We start from the raw sequence: 22,978 nt of genomic DNA, 5'->3' as shown, positions 1-22,978 counted from the left end.
GTTTCTCCTTTTCCTTCCTTCCCATATAGACCCGGAGACCAGATTTGGAAGTTTCAAAGCTAGAGACCCTGGACTAGGCTGCAGGTCTCACACATTTGAGTTGGGAAGCTAGGAACCTCACCTGGAAGTCCCTAGTAACCATATCCCAAAATAACCTGGTGATCGACAAGGCAAGCTATACTATGCCTCCAGGATCCTTCCTATCGTAAGGTGTTTCCAGCTTCGTTTTATACATAAAGAAACAGCATTCTGTCGACATGCTCTGCTCACGCAGCTCATGAATGGCAGAGCTGGGAGTGGAAGCCAGGGTTTCTGATTTCAGGACTGTTTTTCCCACTATGCCACACTGCCTTATGTTGTGGGGCCGTAGAGATGCAAACTAATGCAACAATCAGGTGACAAAATGGAGACAAACAGTAGCCACTGTTTTCAATACCCACCTTCTATGGTGGACGCTGCGAGGCATTTTGTATAAATTCCCTCAATTGTTACAACCGCAGGAGATCAGGATAGAGAGACTAAAGATACCCCTTTCTTTACAGATGAGGAAACAGTGTTAGAACTGGAGTTCAAATTCAGTTTTATCTGGACCCAGGACCATAATATTCCTAGAACAGAAAACCTCCATATTCTTTAAAGAACTTTTAAATGAACTTCAAATGAACTTTTAGGCATCATTTTTATTTAATAGTAGACATTTTAGCTGTTATGTTTATTTGGCCCATTGAACATTCATGCAGCTAACCTAATACAGGAAAGATGTTCACGTAGTAGTAATTTATTTCCCGTAGTGATTCTTTTTCTTTCTCATTTGGCCTCAATAAGTGTCCATTGAATCAAATTGAAAATAGGTTAAATAAACCGTTTGTAAATAATCAAAGTTAAAACTTTCACTTAGCTAAGTTTTTTTTTTCCTGTAATGATCTTTAGCAGCCCAGATGCTAATACTTATTCTCTGACTGAAAAAAAAAAAAGATTCTTAAGATAGTAATTTTCAGAAATGCCTTAAACTCCGCTCTGGATCTGCTGAATGAGAAATCCTCAGTGCAGGCGCCATCATCTGTGGTTTTCTGTAAAGCTTTACCCGGGGTGGAGAAGATCAGTGCTGCATATTCCCTTACGAAGACGCATTCCTGCCTAGTCTGCACCCACTAAACCCAGGCCGCTTAGTGGTAGATGTGGAGCTGGAGTCATGAACCATCATGTGTTTTCATAACACCTGCGAATTTGCCCTGATTAAGTTTTCCTTTTTGGGGAAAAATCCAGATGTTAACTATAGTCTTTATGCTACTTAGGATATTATTTCAGCTTATTTAGACAGAATGCTGATTCTGATTGTCTTTGTTTTATATTCAGGATTGGTATGGAGGAAGACTTTTATGAAAAACTATAGTACCATTATAATACACCACACGCATGGCTATATGTCTTACATATTACCCATGAAAACCTTTCCTAAAAGACACTGCTACTCCAGGAGTGAGCTGGCATTGGAGTTCTAGAATGAACAGCTTGGACTGGTCTAAGAAGCAGGAGAATTTTAGCTGTAGATCTTTTAGAAAGTTCTTTGTGGTTTTTCTGCTGGACTGTGATAGCCTCTTTCCCTTCTTTAAGGGATATGCTTGATTATTTAACCATTCTTTCCAGGAGCAAGTCACAAGATCCAGTTGTTGGGGCTCCTGTGATCTCCTGCTTCAGGGACGTAGCCCAGACTGGGGAGACCTGGCTGCTCATTCTAAGCCCCGCGATGCTCCAGCTTTTCCCTCTCCTTGCACATGCTTGCCTCTCCCCTCTTGCCACCGTCTGCTCTCCCTTGATTTCGTTGTCATTCTAGCATGCCGGCAGCTCCTTTTATTTCTGCTCGTGAATTATATTGTGGTTGAGGATGTGTGTGGTATGCTTGTGTTTGTAAACTAACTAACTTAACGCTTGCTTACAGTGTATTTTTTGTGTATGATATTTGGGGAGGTGTGGTTACAAGGACAAAATATGAGTCTAATTACAGTGGAGGGGGGATCCCTAGTGTTCCTTGTGACTTAGTTTATTTTTAAAATTATAACAAGTGTTCGTTGCTTTTAATAGGGACATGAGGATTTTTTAAAAATGCACATTAATATAAAAAAAATACTATTCAGTCGTGATTCTGTTCACAGTGGAATTAGTTTTAATTTTATTGCTTGCCTCACTTTCCACAGTTGGGGAATGATGGATTTAATTATGTATGTGTGTCTTCTATTTAAATATCCTTGGCTTAACTCAGCCTGTTACACGTTGCCTTCAGCCCAACTGGCTCGTCTGGACATGCAGACAAGGCCTATGGGTTTCTGCCCTCTTTTTTAAGTCAGCATTTCTGTTACCATTTTTTGTGATCCTTTAACAGTACTACTTGCTATAAAACAAAAAGTGACAGCTTTCACATTGATTTAGGAACAGTGATTTTTTTTTTCCCTGCAATTAGATTGAAGAGTTTTAACACCTTAGGGAGAAAGATAGATCCAAGTAATGAACTATCGCCTCAGATTAAATACTAAAGTTTGTCATGTGTGTGCTTGTACTGGAAAGGAATTATTTGTTATTTGGATCACCTGAAGCATCCTATGCCGAGTCTCTTCTGTATCTGTCCTAATGCTAAATATTTTCTTGTGGACTTCGTTTAAGGTGAGGGTAAAGCTCTCTTTTTAGCTATGACAATAAAGAGGCTACCAGATGAATAATCTTCAAATCTGTATCCTCACCTACCCACCCCCCACTCCCAATCTAATGTAGCTTCCTTGTGACAAATCAGTTTTTGCCTTCAAGTTCTTAGTAATGGTGCAGCTTACTGTGTTTTGTTGACAAAGTAAACTAGAAGGCGTTGAAAAGCACATAGTTACTGGGTATCCTGCCCTCGGCACTGCCACACGCCCACTCCAGTTTAGGAGGAGAGAGTAGTGGGTGCCTGGCGGTTGGCTCAGTAAGATGAGACCTACCAAGCCAAAGTGTGAAAACGTTTTAGAGAGTTTTCATTTTTAAGTATGTTTGCTGTTTTCCACTGGCCAATTTAGAAACATGTGTTCAGACTCTGTTATAGCAAATTTGCCTTTCTTGATCATGCAGCTATTTTGAGTGTCGACATTAGAACGCCTGTCCCAGTTACATCTTGCCTGCATTTTGTGAGATTACAGTTGACGCTTGAACAGTGCCAGGGTTCGGGTTGCTGACTCTCCCTGCGGTCAAAAATCCGCTCTAATTTGTATAATTTACGGGCCCTCAATATGGAGTTCCTCCACATTTGTGAATTCAACCAGTTGTGGATCATGTAGTACTGTAGTATTTACTACTTATAAAAAAACAGTCCATGTATAAGTGAACCTGCATGGTTGACCAGTGTTGTTAAAGGGTCAGCTTTACATCCTTGAGATTTGACCTGGTTGCAGCCTGGATTATATGTTGATGGCAAAACAAAATAACCTGGGATTGAAATTTTGCTTTTGAGGAGCAACAGCCAAAATAATTAAAAATTGACTGTTCTTCAGAGGTGAATATAGCTACATGTCTCAGGATAGTCATTTAGTTTTATTTCATTTATTTCCAACTTCAGTTAAGACATATTCTGGAGGCTTATATTGAATTTACATTTTTGTACAATAACCAGGGACTCTGCTTTCTTGTTCTCCAAGAACTGTTTATCTAAGATCACATTCATTAAAAACAGGGTGGATTAGAAGGATTTCCGTGACAGTGGAGCTTTTTACAATAAAATAATACCAAGAAATAGTACTTGCTTTATGCCTTTCTATGTGCCTCTTTCCAGTTGTGGAGCACCAAGGGGAAACCATCATTATGAAATAAAATTGTTGTTTTTTATGTTGAATGTGGTTTTTAAATAAGTAAATGACATTAAGCATGATCTGAGTTCTGATTTTGACCTAACAGTATTTACATAATGCTTTGAAAGGTGATATTAACAATAACAATGGTATTTGTACACCGATCAGGTGCTTAGGTTGCTAGAAGCAATGGAACGAAAAGATAGTTTGGGATAGAATATGAGGGTTTTCATGTTAAATATTAAAAATGCTTTCTCTTTCTGAGTAAAGTTATTCTTAATGCATTAGATGTTTTATGTTATAGAATCACAGACTCCAGATACGCAGGTTATCTTAAGAATGTAGCTGTATACAAGAGGAGACAGGTACATGGAACTAAATAAAATGAAGTAAATTGCATGGATAATTTAAAAATATAATCTTAAAAAAGTGTTCCTAAATAATTGAAAGCTGACTTTTTTTTTAACGTGGACTTTTCTTCATGTGTTTGTTGTGCTCAGCAGTCATTTCCTCTTATTTTTCTGTGCTGATGAACTGTGCTTTAACAAACTAGTTAAAAACAGCAGCTCTTAATCTACCAGGATGTTCTTCTTTTTCCTGATTTTCTTAGGAGTCAGTGGATTGGTGGGGAAGATGCTGTGTGTCCTGGGCCCTAAACTGTAGGAAGAAGATGCCAAAGGCCAAGTACATGTATCTGGCTCAGGAGCTCTTGGTTGACCCAGAATGGCCACCAAAACCTCAAACAACAACAGAAGCTAAAGCTTTAGTGAAGGAGAATGGATCATGTCAGATCATCACCATAACATAGCAGTGCATCCGTCCCAGCGGTCTTCCAGCAGTTTTGAGGAGAATGTAAATGTGGGGCTTTATCTGATTCTACGTGTCAGAGTGGCACTCTTTCAGTTTATGTCCCTTCCAATGCAGTAGCTGATTTGAGAGCTTTTTTTTTTTTAAACGAAACAAAAGGAGGTTCGCCTGTTAGTTAAATTAATAATCAATCTATAAAGTCTTATACCGTCACTCAGTAACTCTAAATATTATACATATTTCCAGAATTTTCTTGATTGTTACCCTCAGTAATAATTATAGGGTACAGAAGAAAGTTGGTATTTGGAAGATTTTTAGACATTAGCTTCTAAGACTGAGTTTATGCCTTTACATTTATTTTCACAGCCCCCTTATTAAAAGAAGTCATCACTTATATACAGGTCCTAAATTTGTGATTGATAAATAAAGTAGGTGTTAATTAGTCTCCACTGAAAAGTGGGTAGAAAGCCTGTTTTCATTGGATTTCAGTATTTCTCTCGAAGAAAACTCGGTGTACATGCGTCACCTAGGCTTAGGGGTGAGTTTTATGGTGTTGCTTATAGAACAACTCAGGTAATTTCCATTTATGAGTTTCTGTTTTCTGTAAAACTGCCTGGGTTTTATTTTTCTAATCAGCAAGGTGCTTCACTGCCTTCTTGAGATGTCCCTCAAAGCTATTAAATGGATCTTGTGCTATGTCTGGTGTCAATAGTGTAATTTGCTTTAGTTAAATATTGTAGAATCTTTTCAGTAGGAAAAGGCTGATTTCTATTGGCAGTAGTTATAGATCTATTCTTCTAATATCTTTTCTTATCTGTTCTTTCCCTCTCAGGTTTTATATTATTTTATATGTCTTTTTATTTTCTTCTATGTCTTTAATTACCTAAAGGTAATAGTGAGTTGTTTTGGGGTTTTTTTTTTTTAGTTTTTTGAGTTAGAATTTTACCTCCCAAATTTGTGAAGGTTTGACGTATGTCTCTTCTATCCATAATGAGGCTTAAAAAATGAGTGATTTTGAATGCTATTTTTGCAAAGCAATATGAACCCGGTGAGTTTGTTTTATGCCATTAGGTGGCGCCAGAGGTCAGAGTCAACCTATTTTGAATTGGATGTTTATGAATGAGCATGTTGGTTGTGGAAATTTCTGGGAGAAAAAGAAATTGAAACAAAGTTAAAAAGTTCATTGAGCCAAAAGAAATGTGGAAAATATTTTTCACGTTTCTTTTTTGCCTGGGAAATGTTTAAATTCTAAACAAAATTAAGATAATTTATAAATACCTTTATAGGTAAGATCTAGCAGTTTGGCAAAGCCCAAAGAAAACTGATATTGCTGTAAAATGGACACTAAACTACTAAGACTGTGTGATCTTATCCTGTGTTCTTTGTTAACCAGTAGCATGCCTGTGCTTTCCACATCCAGCTGATCATTATTTTCTTGATACATATTTACCAATTTGATCAAATGTTATCCAGAACCGTAGAACCAAAGGGTTCTCATTTTTTATGCTGCAGAGACCTGATGATGTTTGGTAACTGTAGAAAAATGTAAGTTACACTCAGGATCACTGTTATTGCTACGGCCACTGCTGATTCTGACAAAAATACAATCGAAGTTTTCCATCAAAAAATATGATACTATATTAATACATATTAGCTGATAAGAACAATTATTCCAGGAATGATTCAATGAAGCTATGCATTTAGACCTCTTGAGCTGTGAATTAGCCCTGTTTTCTATAGTTATTCTCTTGATCATTTTATAATTTCCACATTCATTTCCAGTACATACAAGTGTGAGTCTTCAGTGATCTCCCAGAACTGTAAATTTTTTCTTTTATTTAAATACTGAAGCATATAATTAAAGTAATTGCTAAGTAGCAGTTTAAAAATCAATTATCAGATTGTATTTAACATCTTTAAGAGCATGATCATAAAGAACTATATTTTTGACACCCTCCCCCCTTTTTTAACATTTAGATTTTATAAGGGTTTTATATCACATCTGTCCATATTGTTTTTCAAAGGAATGAGGCTTTTAGATAGGTGGAAAAAGCACTTGTAGAAGGTTAGATTTGAACATAGACAAGGTGGGTTGTTCAGGTTGTAAATGATGGCTTCCTGAATGTTATTTGAAGAATGTCTGTGAATCCAGATGTGTGTCCTACTCAGTGCCATAGGTAGATGAGTCTTCTCTCAGTAGGTCACCATTACATAGTAATTTTGATTCTGAATTTCACAGTAAATTATTTGAGTGTATACAGACCTAAATTTAAAAATCTGTACATATATTATTTTGATGTATTAAGAGTAATAAATATTGCTGATTTAAATTTTATTTATGCACATACTTAAAGGACAAAAATGTCCAGGAAAGTAATTGTTAAATAATATGTAACTTTTTAACTTTTTAAATAAATAACAAGATTTTTAATGTGTGTCTCCCTCAGGGTTGTTTAAAGTTTTTTTTCCTCCCTCAAATATAAATAGTGGTAACTATATGTTTTATATCTTCTAGCACCAACTGCTGTAAAGCAATGCTGCAAATAATGCTTGAATAAAAGTGGCTAAGCCAACAACAAAATAAATACTTTTTATATTAGTTTTATAATCCTTACATTCGAAAGCTTTCCAAATCGTACTTGTGTTTAAACCAAACTCTTGCGATTTTTACTGTTTGTTTTGTTTCCCATGTTTATGAAAATACTGCACAGTTTCAAAGGCATGGTGAATTATATCAGCATTTATGTACTCTGTTCCCCAAAGGCTATGGATCCAATGTCCAGAGAAGAGCAAAATTTAAGCTTCAGAAAACATTCTAAGATTTCATGCATGTACTTTTGACATATCTGAAAGTAGGTTTTTGTATATTTATGGTGGGAGGCGGTTGGGAACTTTTAACAAAATGTTAATTTTTGTACAGTCTGTGAGCATTTACACATATTTTTAATGTATTAAGATTTGGTAATTATGTGCACATTAATAAAATAGTTACTTCCTGTTATGATTTGTGAATTCCCTAAGACTTTGGATTTTTTTTAAGTAACTTTATATCAGAAATGATACTGCATCTTTATATTTTTAAAATTGTATTGCTGCTCAAGAATGGTACCCTGATGTCAAAAAGGCATACATTAAGAAGTATACATTCAGCACTGTAAATAACCTTAAGAAATTTTTTGATTGAAGCTGTTCAAAATAAAGATTTAAGTGAATGATATAACATTTCTTTTTTTTCTGTGTCTTTATCCGTTTGTTTACTTTCTAATTACATGAACATTACCCTCTCTAGACTTAACTTTCCTGCTTAATACTTCTCCCATTTCCTGTTTTTTTTTTTTAACTTCAAGTTTTTCACAAAAATAAATACAATTTCTACATATCATCACATCATGTCTGTGACGATCTCATGGAATCCCGTCACTCAAATGTAAGTGTCAGGAGGTCTGAGGGAAATGGTGAAATAGAAGACTAGGACTTATCTATTAACAGTTGGGAAGATCAAACCAAAAGCTAATGCCATGCGAGCCATAGGTAAGTCTGAGGTAAAGTATCCGTGGGTGCAAAAGGCACTCCACGGAGAGAGAAACCGTGGAGCTGACTGCTGGCTGTAGGAACCCCAGAGGGCAGGGTGTGCTGGGCCTCCAGCTTGGGTAGGAAGTGTTTCCTTGTGTCAAGTTCTGCAGGAGGCACGTGTCCTGCTGCGGGCCATGTGGATGGGTTGGGTGGGGTGAACTCTAGTTTGAGCCCAAGTTCTTCCCACTCACCATGGATTGTGTAGCAAATGATTGTGTCCTCACAGCCTGCCAGTGGTGGCACAGTTCTTCAAGCTCTTCCCCTGTGAACTGCCAAGTGCTTTATTCTGGGTATATATTACAAGGAAGGACACGGGGAGTTCTAGGAGTTTGAATGAGACTGTCCCTGTTTGACGGGGTTGTGATTACTCCACAAGTACAGAGGGATTCCCACTGTGCCCTAGCCTCGGTGTCTCCCCTATGGAGGAAGAAAAGCATCTCTCATCTGAGCAGATACCTGCTTCTGTATGGCCAAATCCTGTAGGCCAGTGTTCTATGACTTTGAAACAGAAGATGCCACTTAGGGCCGTAGATTCCTGACCTGTTTCATGGATCCAGAATCCAAAGGGCTTGAAACACTGGAGCTATCAACTTCATTGCTCAAAGTACTTCTCAATACCTCATCAGTCTGTTCAGTGGATGAATTCCCAGTGTTCCTCCACTGTCTGCAACTTCTGTGCCCGGCTTTCCCTTTTTGGGCCATAGTAATGTCCTCTATTCAAAGAATAAAACTTGGAGATAATTGTCATTGGAGGTCTTCTGGGGAAATAGACTAAAGTTTCACTGGAATTTGACTTGAAGTCTTACTCTGATGATCCCAGAGTACCTCCTCCCAGTCCTCTGGAGCATTTGAGAATGTTCTTAGCCTTACTATTCCTAAAAGGGGGAGAGGGGACCTAGATTAGAATGGGAGCAATGTGGCATGAAAAGGAAGACTCAAAGGAAGTGTGGCCCAAACAGGGGCATGGCTGCTGCAGTGATCCAGCTGCGTTACTCCTGCAACTTCTGTGTCCAGTTTTCGCTTCTGGGGAGAGTCATACTGTGCAATTTCTCTCCCTCCTACTTTTATCATTCAGCTTTGGCAGTAGGATTCAGGTTAAATATGATCTCTTTTTCAAAGTTGGGAGATGTGTGTCGTTGAAAACCAGAATATGCCCTCTGAGATAGGGTTCTTTCCAAGACTTTTATTCTGGGAAGGTCTTTATCCTCAGGATGCAAGGCTACCTCCCTCTTCCTTTAGAAAGTGCAGAATCACACGCAAAGCTCTAAGCCTTTCAGTTGCTTTGGGTGCAGCACCATTTCAGGTAAGGCTAAATATTTTAAAATTTAATATGGGCAACTGGAGGGCTCAGTTTAGTCTGTGTGTGCATAAGAAATAGAATTTAGTACAAGAAGCAATTAGTGTAAAATTACGTTTAGGAAACATTGTTTTGGCAGATTAGTATTACTGTGTGAAGTTGACAGATAATTCAATGCCATGATTACTAATTTTTAATTAAGCATCTTAGAAATGACAACTCTGCTTATGGCTCAATCAGAAATACTACTCTCAAATTCCAGCTCTGTGACTCTGGTTAAGTTACTTAACCTTTCTGTGCCTTACTCTCATCATCCTTTAATTGGGGATAACATCACCTACCTCATAGGGCTGTTGAAAGGATTAAATGAATTAATTTAAATTAAGTGCTAAGAACAATACGTGGCATTAAGTGACAGGTATTATTACCTACTTTTCTCAGTGTGGCTAACAGGGTGTTCACTGTTTTGGTGTGTCCCTGTCTTACTAAAGTAGGTACTGCAGTTGCAGCATGATTGTGATAAAAGGAATCAGATGGTGGTTGCTGCTGTTTTAACAGACTTGGCTGTTCCCTTCATGACTGTATGTTATAGCCACCTCGGGCTAACTTATAGTCAGAGAAGCAGGGCTCTTTTCACAATGGGCACAGCTCTGTGATGCCTGTGAGCTTGATTGTGGGGAAGATTAGTTGAATTCGTTCTCTTTATGTAAAGGTGTAAGGGTACTGACTTTTGTATAGTTTGAACTGAGAGTGGAAAATCAGTAAAACAAAAGAATGAGACTCCCGTAGTGTAGAATGAACGTCTTTTCACCACCGACGAAAATCAGCACTCGTAAGAGTGTCTGGGTAACATTCAAAGTCAGTGATAATCCTGGCGAAAGGATCATGCCTCTGCAGGGTTACGAGATCGAAATTCGAGCCTTTGCTCTTTTGTGTGTTGCCCACAGATCTGTCACTGTCGCCTTGTTTCAAACATGCTGAGGAGCGCTCTGCTGTGCGCGGCGCTCGGGCTCCTGCGCGTGCAGCCCTTCCCCTGCCCACCCGCCTGCAAGTGTGTCTTCCGCGACGCGGCGCAGTGCTCGCCGGACAGCGTGGAGCGCATCGCCGGGCTCGGCCTGCCCACCAACCTCACGCACATCTTGCTCTTCCAAATGGGCCGCGGCGCCTTGCAGAACGACAGCTTCAGCGGCATGACGGTCCTGCAGCGCCTCATGCTGTCTGACAGCCACGTTTCCGCCTTTGCACCCGGCACTTTCAACGACCTGATAAATCTTAAAACTCTGAGGTTGTCGCGCAACAAGATCCCTCACCTTCCAGGTGCGTTATTGGATAAGCTGGTGCTCCTGGAACAGCTATTTTTGGACGGCAATGAACTCAAGGGCCTTGACCAAAACATGTTTCAGAAACTGGTTAACCTGCAGGAGCTCTTTTTGAACCAAAACCAACTCGCTTTCCTCCCTGCTAGCCTCTTCACACACCTGAGGAACCTGAAATTGTTGGATTTATCGGAAAACAATTTGACCCATCTGCCCAGGGAATTGTTTGGGGCCCAGGTTAAGCTTGAGAAACTTCTGCTCCACTCGAACCATCTCGTCTCTCTGGATTCGGGGCTGATGGACAGCCTGCGCGCCCTGATGGAGCTGCAGCTGGACAGAAATCACATCCGTTTCGTCGCACCCGGCGCCTTCGACCGGCTGCGAAGCCTGAGCTCTTTGACTCTTTCCAGAAACCGTCTCGATTTTCTGCCCTCCGCCCTCTTTCTTCATTTGCACAATTTGACCCTCCTGACTCTGTTCGAGAACCCGCTGAAGGAACTCCCGAAGGTACTCTTCGGGGAGATGGGCGGCCTGAGGGAGCTGTGGCTGAATGGCACCCGGCTGCGCACCCTGCCCAACGCCGCCTTCCGCAACCTGAGCGGCCTAGGGACCCTGGGGGTGACACTGAGCCCGCAGCTGAGCGCGCTTCCGGAGGACGCCTTTCAGGGCCTGGGCGAGCTGCGGGTGCTCGCCCTGCGCTCCACCGGCCTGGCCTCTCTCCCCGCGGGCTTGCTGCGCGGCCTCGGCCGGCTGCGCCACCTGTCGCTGCGCGGTAACGGGCTGCGGACCCTGCCCCGCGCGCTCTTCCGCAACCTCAGCAGCCTGGAGGTGGTCCAGCTCGACCACAACCAGCTGGAGACCCTGCCTGGGGACCTGTTTGAGGCTCTGCCCCGGCTGGCGGAGGTTCTGCTGGGGCACAATCCCTGGCGCTGCGACTGTAGCCTGTGGCCTTTCCTGGCGTGGCTGCGGCGGCACGCAAACCTCGTGGGTCGAGCCGAGCCGCCGCGGTGTCACGGCCCCGGGCCGCGCGCCGGCCTGCCGCTCTGGGCCCTGCCTGCCGGAGATCCCTGCCGGGATCCGCGGAGCCCGCCTTCCCTCGGGTCCTCCCAGCCCGCTGTCCCTGGTCGCGCTGCCTTGCGGCCCAATCGCTCCGAGTCCGGGGCGTGGGCCCAGCCGATGCCCGAAGGCAAACATCAAGACCGTAGCCTGTTCTGGGGTCTTTATTTTCTGCTTTTAGGGGCTCAGGCCGTAATAACCGGGATCATTATGTTTGCTATGATTGAACTCGGCAGGCTCTTTCGGAAATTAATCAGAGACCGCGCTCTTGTTTGAGACAACGGGAAAAACTTGCAATTAATTAAAAGGTGACCAGAGTATTGTCAGACATGGATCTGGGGAGAGTCCAGATCGTCTTCCTCTCCCTTCTTACTCCTCCTCCGCCTTTCCCACCTCCTTCACTCCATCCCTCTATCTCCCCCTATCTCCCACCTCCCAGTCTCCCCGCCAACAGTATCCTTTACTGTTGTAAATTGGGACTGCCTGCTTGCCTCAGTTTCCCCCTCCACCGTGTGCTCCTGGGGGCTTGGACTGTGTCGACCCCTCCTTGTGCCCTCAGCGCCGCGTGGGGCGGGAGACGGGTCTCTTACAGCGTGTACAGGGAGGGTGAAGAGGAGCCAGCCAACTCCATGCCAGGGCCTGCCTCCCGCACCTGGTGGGTGACTGGTAAATGTTTGTGAAATCAATGAATAAAATGAATACATGGGATCCAGTGATGATGGCTTTTCCTAGGGGAGAGGATGGATTGCTCTCTTCATCTGCTTTATTTGAAAAGCAGAATTCTTCCAGTTCTTTCTTATCTGTTTCTCACTATATGTATCTCTGATCTCTGGGGTTCGGGAGAGAGCTCTGAACTCCATTCACGCAGAGCATCTTTTCAGAGTAGATCTACTCTGTGATAGGCTGAGAGAGAGAAAACACAGCCTGCCCTCCAGGATCTCAGCACCCGCTGACAGAGCCCTTACAAAGGGGTCTGGGCTAAGCGCAGACGAACAGGGGAGGGGCGGGCAGGAGGGCGAGTGGGACCGAGGTTGAGGCAGGTGGGTAAGGGTTGCTGATCCCCACTGTCCCCAGTCGCATGCCCGGAAAGCACTGCTCTGCTTGTTCACGTGGTCGGTGAGTTTACATCTGCTTCCTACAGGGGTGAAGTACGTCATTTTGACACTCGGTTGGTTTTCTTTTCCTGGAACTAAACGCTACCTCATTTCACAAGCATTTATGGAGCACCTGACAGTGACAGGTGTTCATGAATGTAATGATAAGCTTGGTTTCTAGTTTATTATGCTCAGATCACGTTCTCATTTATTCCAATTGAAAGCAGTAAAACCCTTGTTGCTTTAATTAGCTGTCTGCTTGTGAGACGCAGTGGTTAATACATGGGCTGGAGAGTCAGCAACCGCAGGTTCAGATCCCAGCTCCACCTACTAACTGCATAGGGCTGCGGGCAAGAGACCTAAATTCTCTAAGCCTTGCTTTCCTTATCCCTGGAAAGGGATAAATAGTACCTGCTTCACAGAGTTGTTGTGAGAACTAAAGGCAATAAAGCATCTGATGACTTAGCCCAGTGCCCTGCATACAGTAAATGCTCAATAAATGGTAGATTTTATTATTAAAGGGCAAGGAATTATTACTGCCGTCATGATTTCTAAAGAGCTTTGAGCTGTTTTTATTTTTTTCCTTTGTATATATAAAGGTGAGAGCAAACATCTTCACATAGGAAATTCACTCAAGTCAGTTTGTCCTGCCCTGTGTGATCAGGCTCTGTGCTCACAGTCCAGAGAATCAGATGCTCCAGTAACAACCACTGGATGTGGAGCAGGAGTTGCTGGGTTCCTAGCATTTGTAGGTGCCCTTCTCCTTCTAGGCCAAGTTCAAATGGCTCCTGGTAAAGTCTTCCCTGACTGCCCAGGCAGACTAAAGTGTTCCCTGCTGTGGGCCCCCCTGTCAGGCTATCAGGCACTAAGCATTCACCCACTCCCTCTGGTCCTGCTCACCGTTCACTCTAGGGGTGTGTGTGTCTACGTCCATCTTTGTCTTATTTAGTTCCACTGCTCCAAATTGTGAAACTTCTACAGCAGAAAACTCAGACTTTTTTTGATGAAATATGGACTCTAGTCCTAACCACTATGCTTTTTGGCAAGCTTTCTAAGCCTCCATTTCTTCACCTGTAGAGAGAGGTTAATAATGGTCCTTGCCATCCTTTCAAGGATGAAATAATACAGGCCAATGTATGTGGGTCTCCATAGAAGTCAGCTTTCATTGTGATTCGTTCTTTCGGAACACACCATATTCTAGCATGTGTCAGTGCCTCTGCATGTGTTCATTCACTCAGCCGGTAGTGGCTCAGTATCTCCTCTGTACCAGGCACTCTCCTAAGCAGAGGGAGAAAGCAGTGGGTAAAACAAAGTATATGCTTCCACAGGGTTTATATTTTGGTGTCCCCTCCAACTAAAACATCTCCCACGAACTCCTGGATGTTATCTTCAAACATTCAGAAAATTACGGAGAACAACTTTGGACACCTCAATCAGCTATGTGCAGTCTTTATACTTTGCTATATTTGCTTCAGATTTTTTTAACCAAATAAAATACAACAGACAAAGTTGGAGGCACCTGTTTCCATCTCTCCCCTGTCCTTGGTCCTCGCCTCTCCTCTCCTTAGGGGTAAGCACATTAATAAATTTGGTGTTTCACACCCCTAGACAGGTTTTTATACTCTTAGTACAGCTCTGAACAACCTAAAATAACACTTTGCCTGTTTTCAAAATTGTATATAAATGCTACGCTGCATATAGCATTCTTCAAATTTATTTTTTCTGGGCTAACACATTTTTGAGATTTATCCGTGTGAAGCATCTGGCTCTAGTTCATTCATTTTAATAGCTGCACAATATTCAATTGAGTGGATAAACCACAGTTTATCCCTTCTCTTGTTGATGGACATTTACTCCCAGTATTTTTCCTTTTTATGCTCCATTATTCCGCATTCTCACCAACTCTTGACAATATCTGAATCTTAAATTTTTATCAGTCTAATAGGTAGTAAATGATATCTCGTTTTATCTTACATTTCCCTGACAACTAGTGAAGTGGAGCTTATTTTTAAGTATTTATTGAACATTCAGATTTCTTCTTCTGAGAATTATCTGTACATATACATTGACCAATTTATAATGGGGCATTTTGTCTTTTTCTTACTGAAATGTAAGAACTCTTTACATATCCTGGACACTATTCCTCTGTAAATTATGTGCTTTGCAACTACCTTTCTTCAGTCTGAGTCTTCTTATTTCACCTTATTTATACTGCCTTTGTAAAGAGCAACAACTTTAATTTTAATTTAGCTAAATTTAGCAATCTAACTTTATGTTTTGTGCTTTTGAAAAATAATCTTGTTTTAAGAAAGTCTTCCTACTCTCAATTCATAAAGTTACTCTCCTGTGTTTTCTTCTAAAATTTGCAAAAGTTTGTTTTTAACATTTAGGTCTTTAATCTACATGGAATTTATTTTAGTATGTGGTGTGATATAGGGAAACAACTGTATTTTTTCCCAGATGTACATCCTACTGTCCCAGACCACTTATCACATTGTCCATTCTTTCCCTACTGGTTTGCAAAGCTAGTTCTGTCATTTATCAAGTTTCCTTCCACACATAGGTTGGCTTCTGGGTTCTGGAGCCTAAACTGTTGGCCTATTTATCTAGTCTTATACTCACTGTCTTCATTATTGCAGCTTCAATACTTCTTGGTAGAGTCACCACTCCACCTTGTTGTTCTTCAGAAAAGTCTTATCTGTTCTGGACCCTTTGCAATTCCATGCATATTTTAAGGTCAGCATGTCCAGCTCCACTGAGAAACCCTGCAGAGATTCTGTAGGCAGCTGGCATCCACCAGAGTGAGTGGTTCAAGAGAGAGCTATCAAGACGGAAGTCAGTGTCTTTTATAACTCAGCCTTGGAAGTCACATTTCATCATTTCCTCAGTCTCCTACAGGTATTGGCAGGTCAGGCTCTTCAATGAGGGAGGGCACAACGCTGGAGTGAGAACACCAGGAGGCAGGGATCACCCAGGCCATTTGGGAGACTGGCTGCCACACATGTCTAAGTTTGTGTGGCTTATTCTTAACTACTGCTTTAATTTAGTTCAGTGGTTATAGATCTGTCCAGTCTTCTATTTCCTCACTATCATTATGTTACACGTTTTTTAGGAAATTGTTCATTTTGTCTCTAAGTTTTCAAGTATATTAGCCTAGCATTTTTCATAATATTTTAATTTCTGTTTTGCTTTCAAATCTCTGTTATATCTATTGTTGGCCCCCTTTTTTCATCCCTAATGCTGTTTATATCCATCTCCCTTTTTTTTTTTATCAATCTCACAAGATTTTTTTTTCTATTTTACTAATTTTACTAAGAACAAACATTGGTCTCTGCAGCCCCTCCCTAGTGCATTGTTATTTTCTGTTTCATTCACTGTCAGCTTTTATCTTTATTATTTCCTTCCTCCATTTTCTTGGAGTCTGTTTAGCAGTTTTCTCTTCATGACTTCTTAGGTCGGATACTTAGCCCATTGATTTTTATTTATTCTTTCACCTTTTGGGGGATATAAATTTCCCCTAAGGACTGCTTCAGCAGCAGCTCCTATTTTAAGCTGTGGTATTATTGTTAATGTTAATTCTCTGCTATTGTTCAATTCTGTATTTTCTCATTTCCATTATGATTGTTTCTGTGAACTGAGTTGTCTAGAAGTGGGCTTTTAATTCTAGTTTTTTATACCTTTCTATTATTGATTCCTAACTCAGTGTGGTCTGTATGATCCCCATTGTTTGAATCCTTTCCCCTGCTCTCCTTTTCCCTCCCAATTTCTGTCAAGGTTGATGACTTTTATGCTCTCTCATAATTAACATTTTGATGGTTATTGAAAATGAACAGAAAGGAATTGATGTTATTGTTTCTTTGTAAATATTATTTACTATCGTGTCAAATAGAACATTGTAATTACATTTCCTTTCTAGCACTTCCTTCATTTTCCTGGAATTTGTAGAAACCATTCTGAGCAGGCTACCCAGCTGTCTCCTGGAGCTTCTCTTTATGGCTTTCCTTGGTGGCTGCCAGTGTCTCCTAAATTCCACATCCCTCTCTTTCTAGTGTGCTCTCTCATCTTATAACTCAACTTGCTAGGAGAAGGGATACAAAGGGTATCCCCTTTTCTGAGTCCTTAGCTGAAAATGTCTTTATTCTCCTCTCACACTTGGCTGCTAGTTTAGCTGGAAATAAAATTCTAAATTCAAATAATTGTTTGCACCAAGATTACCAGTTAGAATTCATTGTTGTTAGTTACAGCTGGTTCATTTTTCCTTTTTGGGAGCCATTAGGATCTTCTGTACATCTTTTGTGTTCTGACTTCAATGTGATGTGCTATGGATTCCTCTTTATTTCACTTAACATGGCTGCGAACGTCCAGGGTCCTCTGGAGACCTGTGTCCTCAAGTTTTGTGAAAGTTTCATACACTATTTCCTTGATAATTTTTTGCCTCTCTTTTAAGCTTTTTTATCTTCTCTTTTCTTCTGTCTTTTAAACATCTCTCTTCTACTTTCTGGAGACTTCTCAACTCTATGTGCTAACACTTGAATTAAAATGTTAATCTCTGCAGTTGTATTTTTAATTTCTGTGGTTGCCTGTTCTTTAATTGTTCCTTTTTGTAGACTCTTACTTTGTTTCATGGATGTAGTCTCTATTAGAGTTCTCTCAGGATACTAGAGTTTAAAATTTCATAGTTTTTAAAGTTTCCTTTTCCTTTCCGACTTTATCTGTTTTCTCTGGGATTTGTTGTCGTTTGCTGCTTGCTTCCCTTAAATTCTTGGTTGTTGGTTCATATTTTTTAAGTGAGGCAATAAAAATCACCAACTTCGAGAACTTTATGCACAAGGGCAAGATTTGTTGACTGGCAAGATTCGTGGTATGCTGCTGGGGTAGTAAGCTGAGTATTATACTGGAAGCCTCTGCAAGACAGAATATTTGTGAGAGGGTTGATTTTAATTGCACATTGTAACTTTTAAAAATAACTTGTTTGTTTGTTTTTCTTCCTAGGGATGAAAGCAGAGGCAACTGTTCCCCATAGCAGCGTACAAACAGCTCCCTGGTTTTTATTCCCACATCTCATACCTGTCCTGTGTTGTACCTGGTGTAGCCGATTTTCAAACCTCTCTGGGGTTCTGTTAAGAAAATGGGGTCTCTCTGCTCACACTGGCTATGGCTTCTTCCTCCTCACCTCTCTTCAACTGTTCTGCTCCAACTTGCTGAGATCTCTAGTCCATTGGTAATCCTCTCCCATTCCCTGAGATGTGGTGGGTTTATCATTTCAAATCATTTGCTACCATCTAAGTGGGGCCCTTGGAGGGAGAGGAGGTAACTGGAGACAACTTGCACGTTTCACTGAAAGTCCATCCATTTTTATTCTCCAAGTTTCCAGTCTCTCCCTCCCCACCAATCCCGTCCCTGGACACAGCATGTCGTAATTGGCTCCTCTGTCTGGAATAACCACAGGTTGGGTCTGAATCTCTGCTGACATTGGGACTGACCAAGTCAGTTTTGGAAGAAGTCACACTAGGCTTCCCAGCTTTTAAAAATCCCCATTACTCCCAGGGCATGCCGAAGGCAAGGGAGATTCCAGGACTCACTCACTGCCCAGTAGCTGCACACACCCTCAGTAGGCATCTGGAATGTTACAAGATGATTTCATCAACATCATAAAGAGACAAGCATTAATTGAATTCAGTGGCTGGATCCAGAGTACTGGGAGCCTGAGATGCCCGAGGTGGGGAAATGATGAACAGCCTCTCCCCAGTGACACTCTTCCTCCATCCCTTCCACCTCTCTGTTAATGCTTCCAGGTGCGTGGGGAAATGATGAACAGCCTCTCCCCAGTGACACTCTTCCTCCATCCCTTCCACCTCTCTGTTAATGCTTCCAGGTGCGTCCTTGCTTTTATTACCCCAGCACAGATACTGATTTTCAAGTCCAACCCTTGGGAGGGTTCTGTGTTCCAGTTGCTACCACATTCAACCAAGCTTTATTAAACATCTAATACATGCTTGGTACCATGAAATCAACTTTTCTAACCCTCACAACTGCTCTGGGAGGTAGGTATTATTATCCCACTTTGTTGATATGAAAACTGAGGTCCAGAGTGGAGGAGTAATGTTCCTAAGGTTATGATTGGCAGAGCTGTCATGTGGGCTCAAGTCTCTTGGCTTCTGGCCTTGATTACTCCAACCCCCCTCCCCTACTGCTTCTCCTGGAATGAATGGGTCAGCTGCTCAACCCAGGACCCACGAGCGAGGGAGGTAAGCACCGGGAGGACACTCACATTCGCGGCTGTAGATGTCCTGACCTCGTGGTTCTAGTCCCTTACACCTACTGGGGACTCCCTGAGATCTGAGAGTTATTTGTGGGGGCTTTGGCTGCTAAGAAGGGAGAAGAAGAATCAAGAGAGAGGAATACAGAAGAGAAAAGGGTGGGAGAGAGGTAGTTGAGAGGGGAAGGAGATGAGAGAAAGGAGGTAGAAATCTAAGTGCGGGCCATTCTGACAGTTGCTGCCGGCTTGGCCCTGATCCAGCAGGAGCCATTTGGGGGCCCATGGGAGGCACCCTTGGTTGGTGAGAACAGCACAGTACTGGCCTCAGAGGTGGGTCTCAGCAATGCCACTGACTCAGTTTCCCCATCGTCCTGGGATGTTATAAGAATCAAAGAAGATAATGGAGGTAAAAGTGCATGGTCTCGCTCACCAGGGAAGGGTTCCCTTGTGGTTTGCACACAGGAGGGCGGGGCGGTATTTGACCCACTGCATTCACACCCCAGAGCATAACCCAGAACAGTCCCACTTGACACAAAGAAGACCCAGGATGAAGAACATCAACAGAGGGTGCCAGGGGGTAACAGGGGTGTAGGATGCATCTTCTGCACAAGCCTTTCCCATGGTACCGTCCTCCCTCCCCAGACCCCGCAGCCCAGAGTGTCCATGCTCTCTCCCCTTGGCTGTGGGGCTGCCAGGCGGAGGCCCACCAGCTACCTTGGGCAGAAGGCAGAGAGCTGGGCCTTCTCTCTGGATCCAAACCCCTAGCAATTCATGTCTGCAGGGACATCAAAAGAAAAACAGAATATGTCAGTATTTCCAAGTTCTTGCCCCTTCAAGCTCAAGCTCAAAGTCAGCCTCAGTTTAAATTGTTTTCAGTTAATTTGTAGGACAGGAGTAGAGGAGATGACATCAGCGAAACTCTGCAGGCCACCCAGCTTTGGGAATAGTCTGTTCTAGTGCGTTATTGGCCCAGAAACCCAGGGGAATTAAGGTTGAACACAGTCTATCTGAGGATGAACCTCAGAGATCCTTCTGGATGCATCAGACCCTGGGTGCCATGACTCTCCCAGAGTCTACTACCCTTCTGGTCCAACTAAAGTAACTCCTGGGCTCTGTAAGATGTATGAACATTTCTGGTGATGATGGAGACCCCAGGCTTTAATTTAAGGAAGATTCTTCTCTGTTCAGATCTGTCAGTAGGTCAAACAAGATGCCTTGACAGGTAGTTTATCTCACAACCCTGGAGGCAATCAAGCAGAGGCTGGCTCTTTTTGGAAAAACAAAACAAAACAAAACAAAGAAAGCAATCTTAAAAAAAAAAGGAGGAGGAGGACAAAAACTAGCTCTGCTTTCTTGTCTCCACACCTAGTGTGAGCACATCCTTCTTTTAACTCTCTTTTCCCTTTTATGCCAGGGCGCTCCTGGATAAAACCACAAAGTCTTAAAGGCTACATTCAAATGTAACCACTCCCACAGGCAGAGTTAGTTGTTCTCTGTGGAACATAATGGCCAAACAGGTGGCCACCGAAGATGTCCATGTTTTAGTCCCAGACCTATGACTGTGTGAATAGGTTACCTTGCGTGGCAAAGGGGGCTTTGCAGGAGTGATTAGGTTGAGGAACTTGAGTTGGGAAGATTATCCAGGTGAGCCCAAAGTAATCACAAGGGTTCTCATAAGCGAAAGGAGGCAGGAGGTCAGGGAGAGATCTGAAGCTGTGACAGCAATGCTGTTGGCTTTGAAGATCAAGAAAGGGGGCCCTGAGCCAAGGAAGGCAGGCAGCCTTTAGACACTGGAAAAGGCAAGGGAGTGGATCCTCTCCTCTCCTGGTACCTCCAGAAGGACCCCAGCCCTACTGACACCTTGATATTCGTCTAGTGAGACTCATTTGGGGTTTGTGGTAATTTGTTACAGCAGCAATAGGAGACTGACTTTGCCCATTTCCCTGCCTCAGTTCCAGCATCTAGCACATTCTACTGTAATTCTGCAGGTGTGGATCTCCTCTACTGGGCTCCTCGGGGTAAAAGCTGTATGCGAACACCCTCTGCCGTGGCGCTAGCGGGCCCAGCAGGTGCTGAGACTTAGCTCTCAGCTGGATGAGTACGTCACCGCTGAGCCGGCCCCCAGACCCAGAGCTGAGGTTAGCGTCACACGGGCTGTGCTGGGGAGTTCACCCTTGACCCTGCTGCCTTTTAGAGCGTTAAATATTCCTCCTTTTTAAGGTTTTGGAAAATTAGGATTTGCCACAGCTTTAATTATGAGCACAGGTGACCAGAAATGTTCTCTGAGCAAGTGTGGCTTTCGTGTGTGTGTGACCGAAGCTCGAATCAGGGGGTCTAAACGCGAAATAATAGGAAGGAGAAGAGGCAGGTGGATAAGCCGCCTCCTTAAGTCTCCAGGAGGGTGATTTGAGATGTTGGCCTTCACCTTGAATGCTATGTTCAATCCTGGGAGCCCAGACAACTGATTAATCTAGTGGAGAGAATGTAGTAGAAAATGACTAGGAATGGATGGTGGGAGGGGGAGCTGGTGGAGGACTGGGACCAGTCATAGAGAAACTGGTTGAGAGAGGCAGGGCTGTTCAGCCTGGAAAGGAGGGGATTAGGGTGCTGGTCACTGTGTTTCACCAGTTCAAGGGTTAATATGGGGAGGAGGAAGGGATTTATGCCATGGGATTTCAAGGGACCGAACGAGGACCCATTGGCAGGAGACACAGGGCGGGTAGGGGAGCAGATTCTTGGTCCCAGGGTGGAAGTGGCCGTTCTGTGGGGCCAAGAGCTGTCTCTGTGAGCTCTTCCAGCTGTGGCCGAGTCACCTCGAGATAGAAGGAATTGCAGTGTTTGGTGGAGATGGGAGTGAGGCTGGCATGTGTGCTTTAAGATCCCTTCTCCCTCACACGGCCTGTGATTACTCGAGCCTGCCCTGGGTTGAACTGGGTGGATATGGGCGTATCCCGCTGCCCAGCATCTGGCCACTGGAGACTCTGGCCATGCCTTGCTGAGCTGATCTCACAGAGAGGAAGAGCAATTTGCAGGCACAGTGTCGGTGTGGGTGTGTAATGCTCTGGGGTCAGTCCACATCCTCAAACACAAAGCCAGCCATCCCAACAGCAGGCTTTTTGTAGCTTACTGTTTCCAGGGAGGAGGCCTCTCGGTGGCCAGCAGGGCCTCCCAGGGTTTTATATTCCCAGATTGTTTTAGAAAGTCTCAATCCTAGGTTCACACACAGTCCTTAGAGGGCTGGCCCCTGGCCAGGGTGTGTGTCTGCTTTTCTCCCCCATCCCTGCCCCTTCTGCGAGATGCCCAGTCCCTCCTCCCATGGATCAGATCAACGCTCTGCTACTGAGCAGCTGTGTGACTGTGAGTTCTTCCATCTCCCTGGGCCTTAGTGTCCCCATGTATAAAATGGGGGTCTGGACCGGAAGGCCCCTCCCCATCTGATGCTATAGGAACCCAGAGTCGCGGTCCTAAATCAAATCACTTCCCCTTCTTTGTCCATCTACCTCTGTCCTCTCAAAGACACATCCCTGTCACCTGTTTCCTCCACCCCCAGGCTGCCCTGGAATGGCTGGCCCTGCTCCTCCCCCTCCTAATGCTTAAGCAGCTACAGAAAGGGCTCTTTCCCAAAATAGGTGGAGAATCGATCTAAGTGCTTGTCTGGGTGTCCCTGTCCCCATGTTCATTCCTTCTGCCTGTACCACACTTTGCAGAAACACATTTTGGCTGGTTGTCCTCATGACTCCTGGTTGGAGGGCACCCTGGTGAGGGTC

General features: G+C 43.1%; 2 protein-coding genes across 7 annotated transcripts in view; both read left to right on the top strand.

Annotated features, from left to right (window-relative positions):
* ATP13A3 (ATPase 13A3) overlaps window positions 1–5,072 on the top strand; it is a 70,522-nt gene extending 65,450 nt beyond the window's left edge. For all 6 annotated transcript variants that reach the window (XM_072962966.1, XM_072962957.1, XM_072962967.1 and 3 more), the window contains one exon: window positions 4,420–5,072. In XM_072962966.1, coding sequence (XP_072819067.1) covers window positions 4,420–4,617 — 198 coding nt within the window. In that variant the 3' untranslated portion in view covers window positions 4,618–5,072. The remainder of the gene's footprint in view (window positions 1–4,419) is intronic.
* A 5,227-nt stretch (window positions 5,073–10,299) lies between these two features.
* On the top strand, window positions 10,300–12,502 carry GP5 (glycoprotein V platelet). Its single transcript, XM_072965498.1, has one exon. The coding sequence runs from the start codon at window positions 10,461–10,463 to the stop codon at window positions 12,132–12,134; it is 1,674 nt and encodes a 557-aa protein (XP_072821599.1). The 5' UTR covers window positions 10,300–10,460; the 3' UTR covers window positions 12,135–12,502.
* The last annotated feature ends 10,476 nt before the right edge of the window (window positions 12,503–22,978 follow it).

The sequence above is a fragment of the Vicugna pacos genome, chromosome 1 (assembly GCF_048564905.1).
Source record: "Vicugna pacos chromosome 1, VicPac4, whole genome shotgun sequence".
Lineage (NCBI taxonomy): Eukaryota > Metazoa > Chordata > Mammalia > Artiodactyla > Camelidae > Vicugna > Vicugna pacos.
This window is presented reverse-complemented; position numbering and strand designations above follow the sequence as displayed.

Excerpts from the sequence above, each read along its gene's own strand:
- GP5 (XM_072965498.1), top strand. The coding sequence starts at position 10,461 with ATGCTGAGGAGCGCTCTGCTGTGCGCGGCGCTCGGGCTCCTGCGCGTG.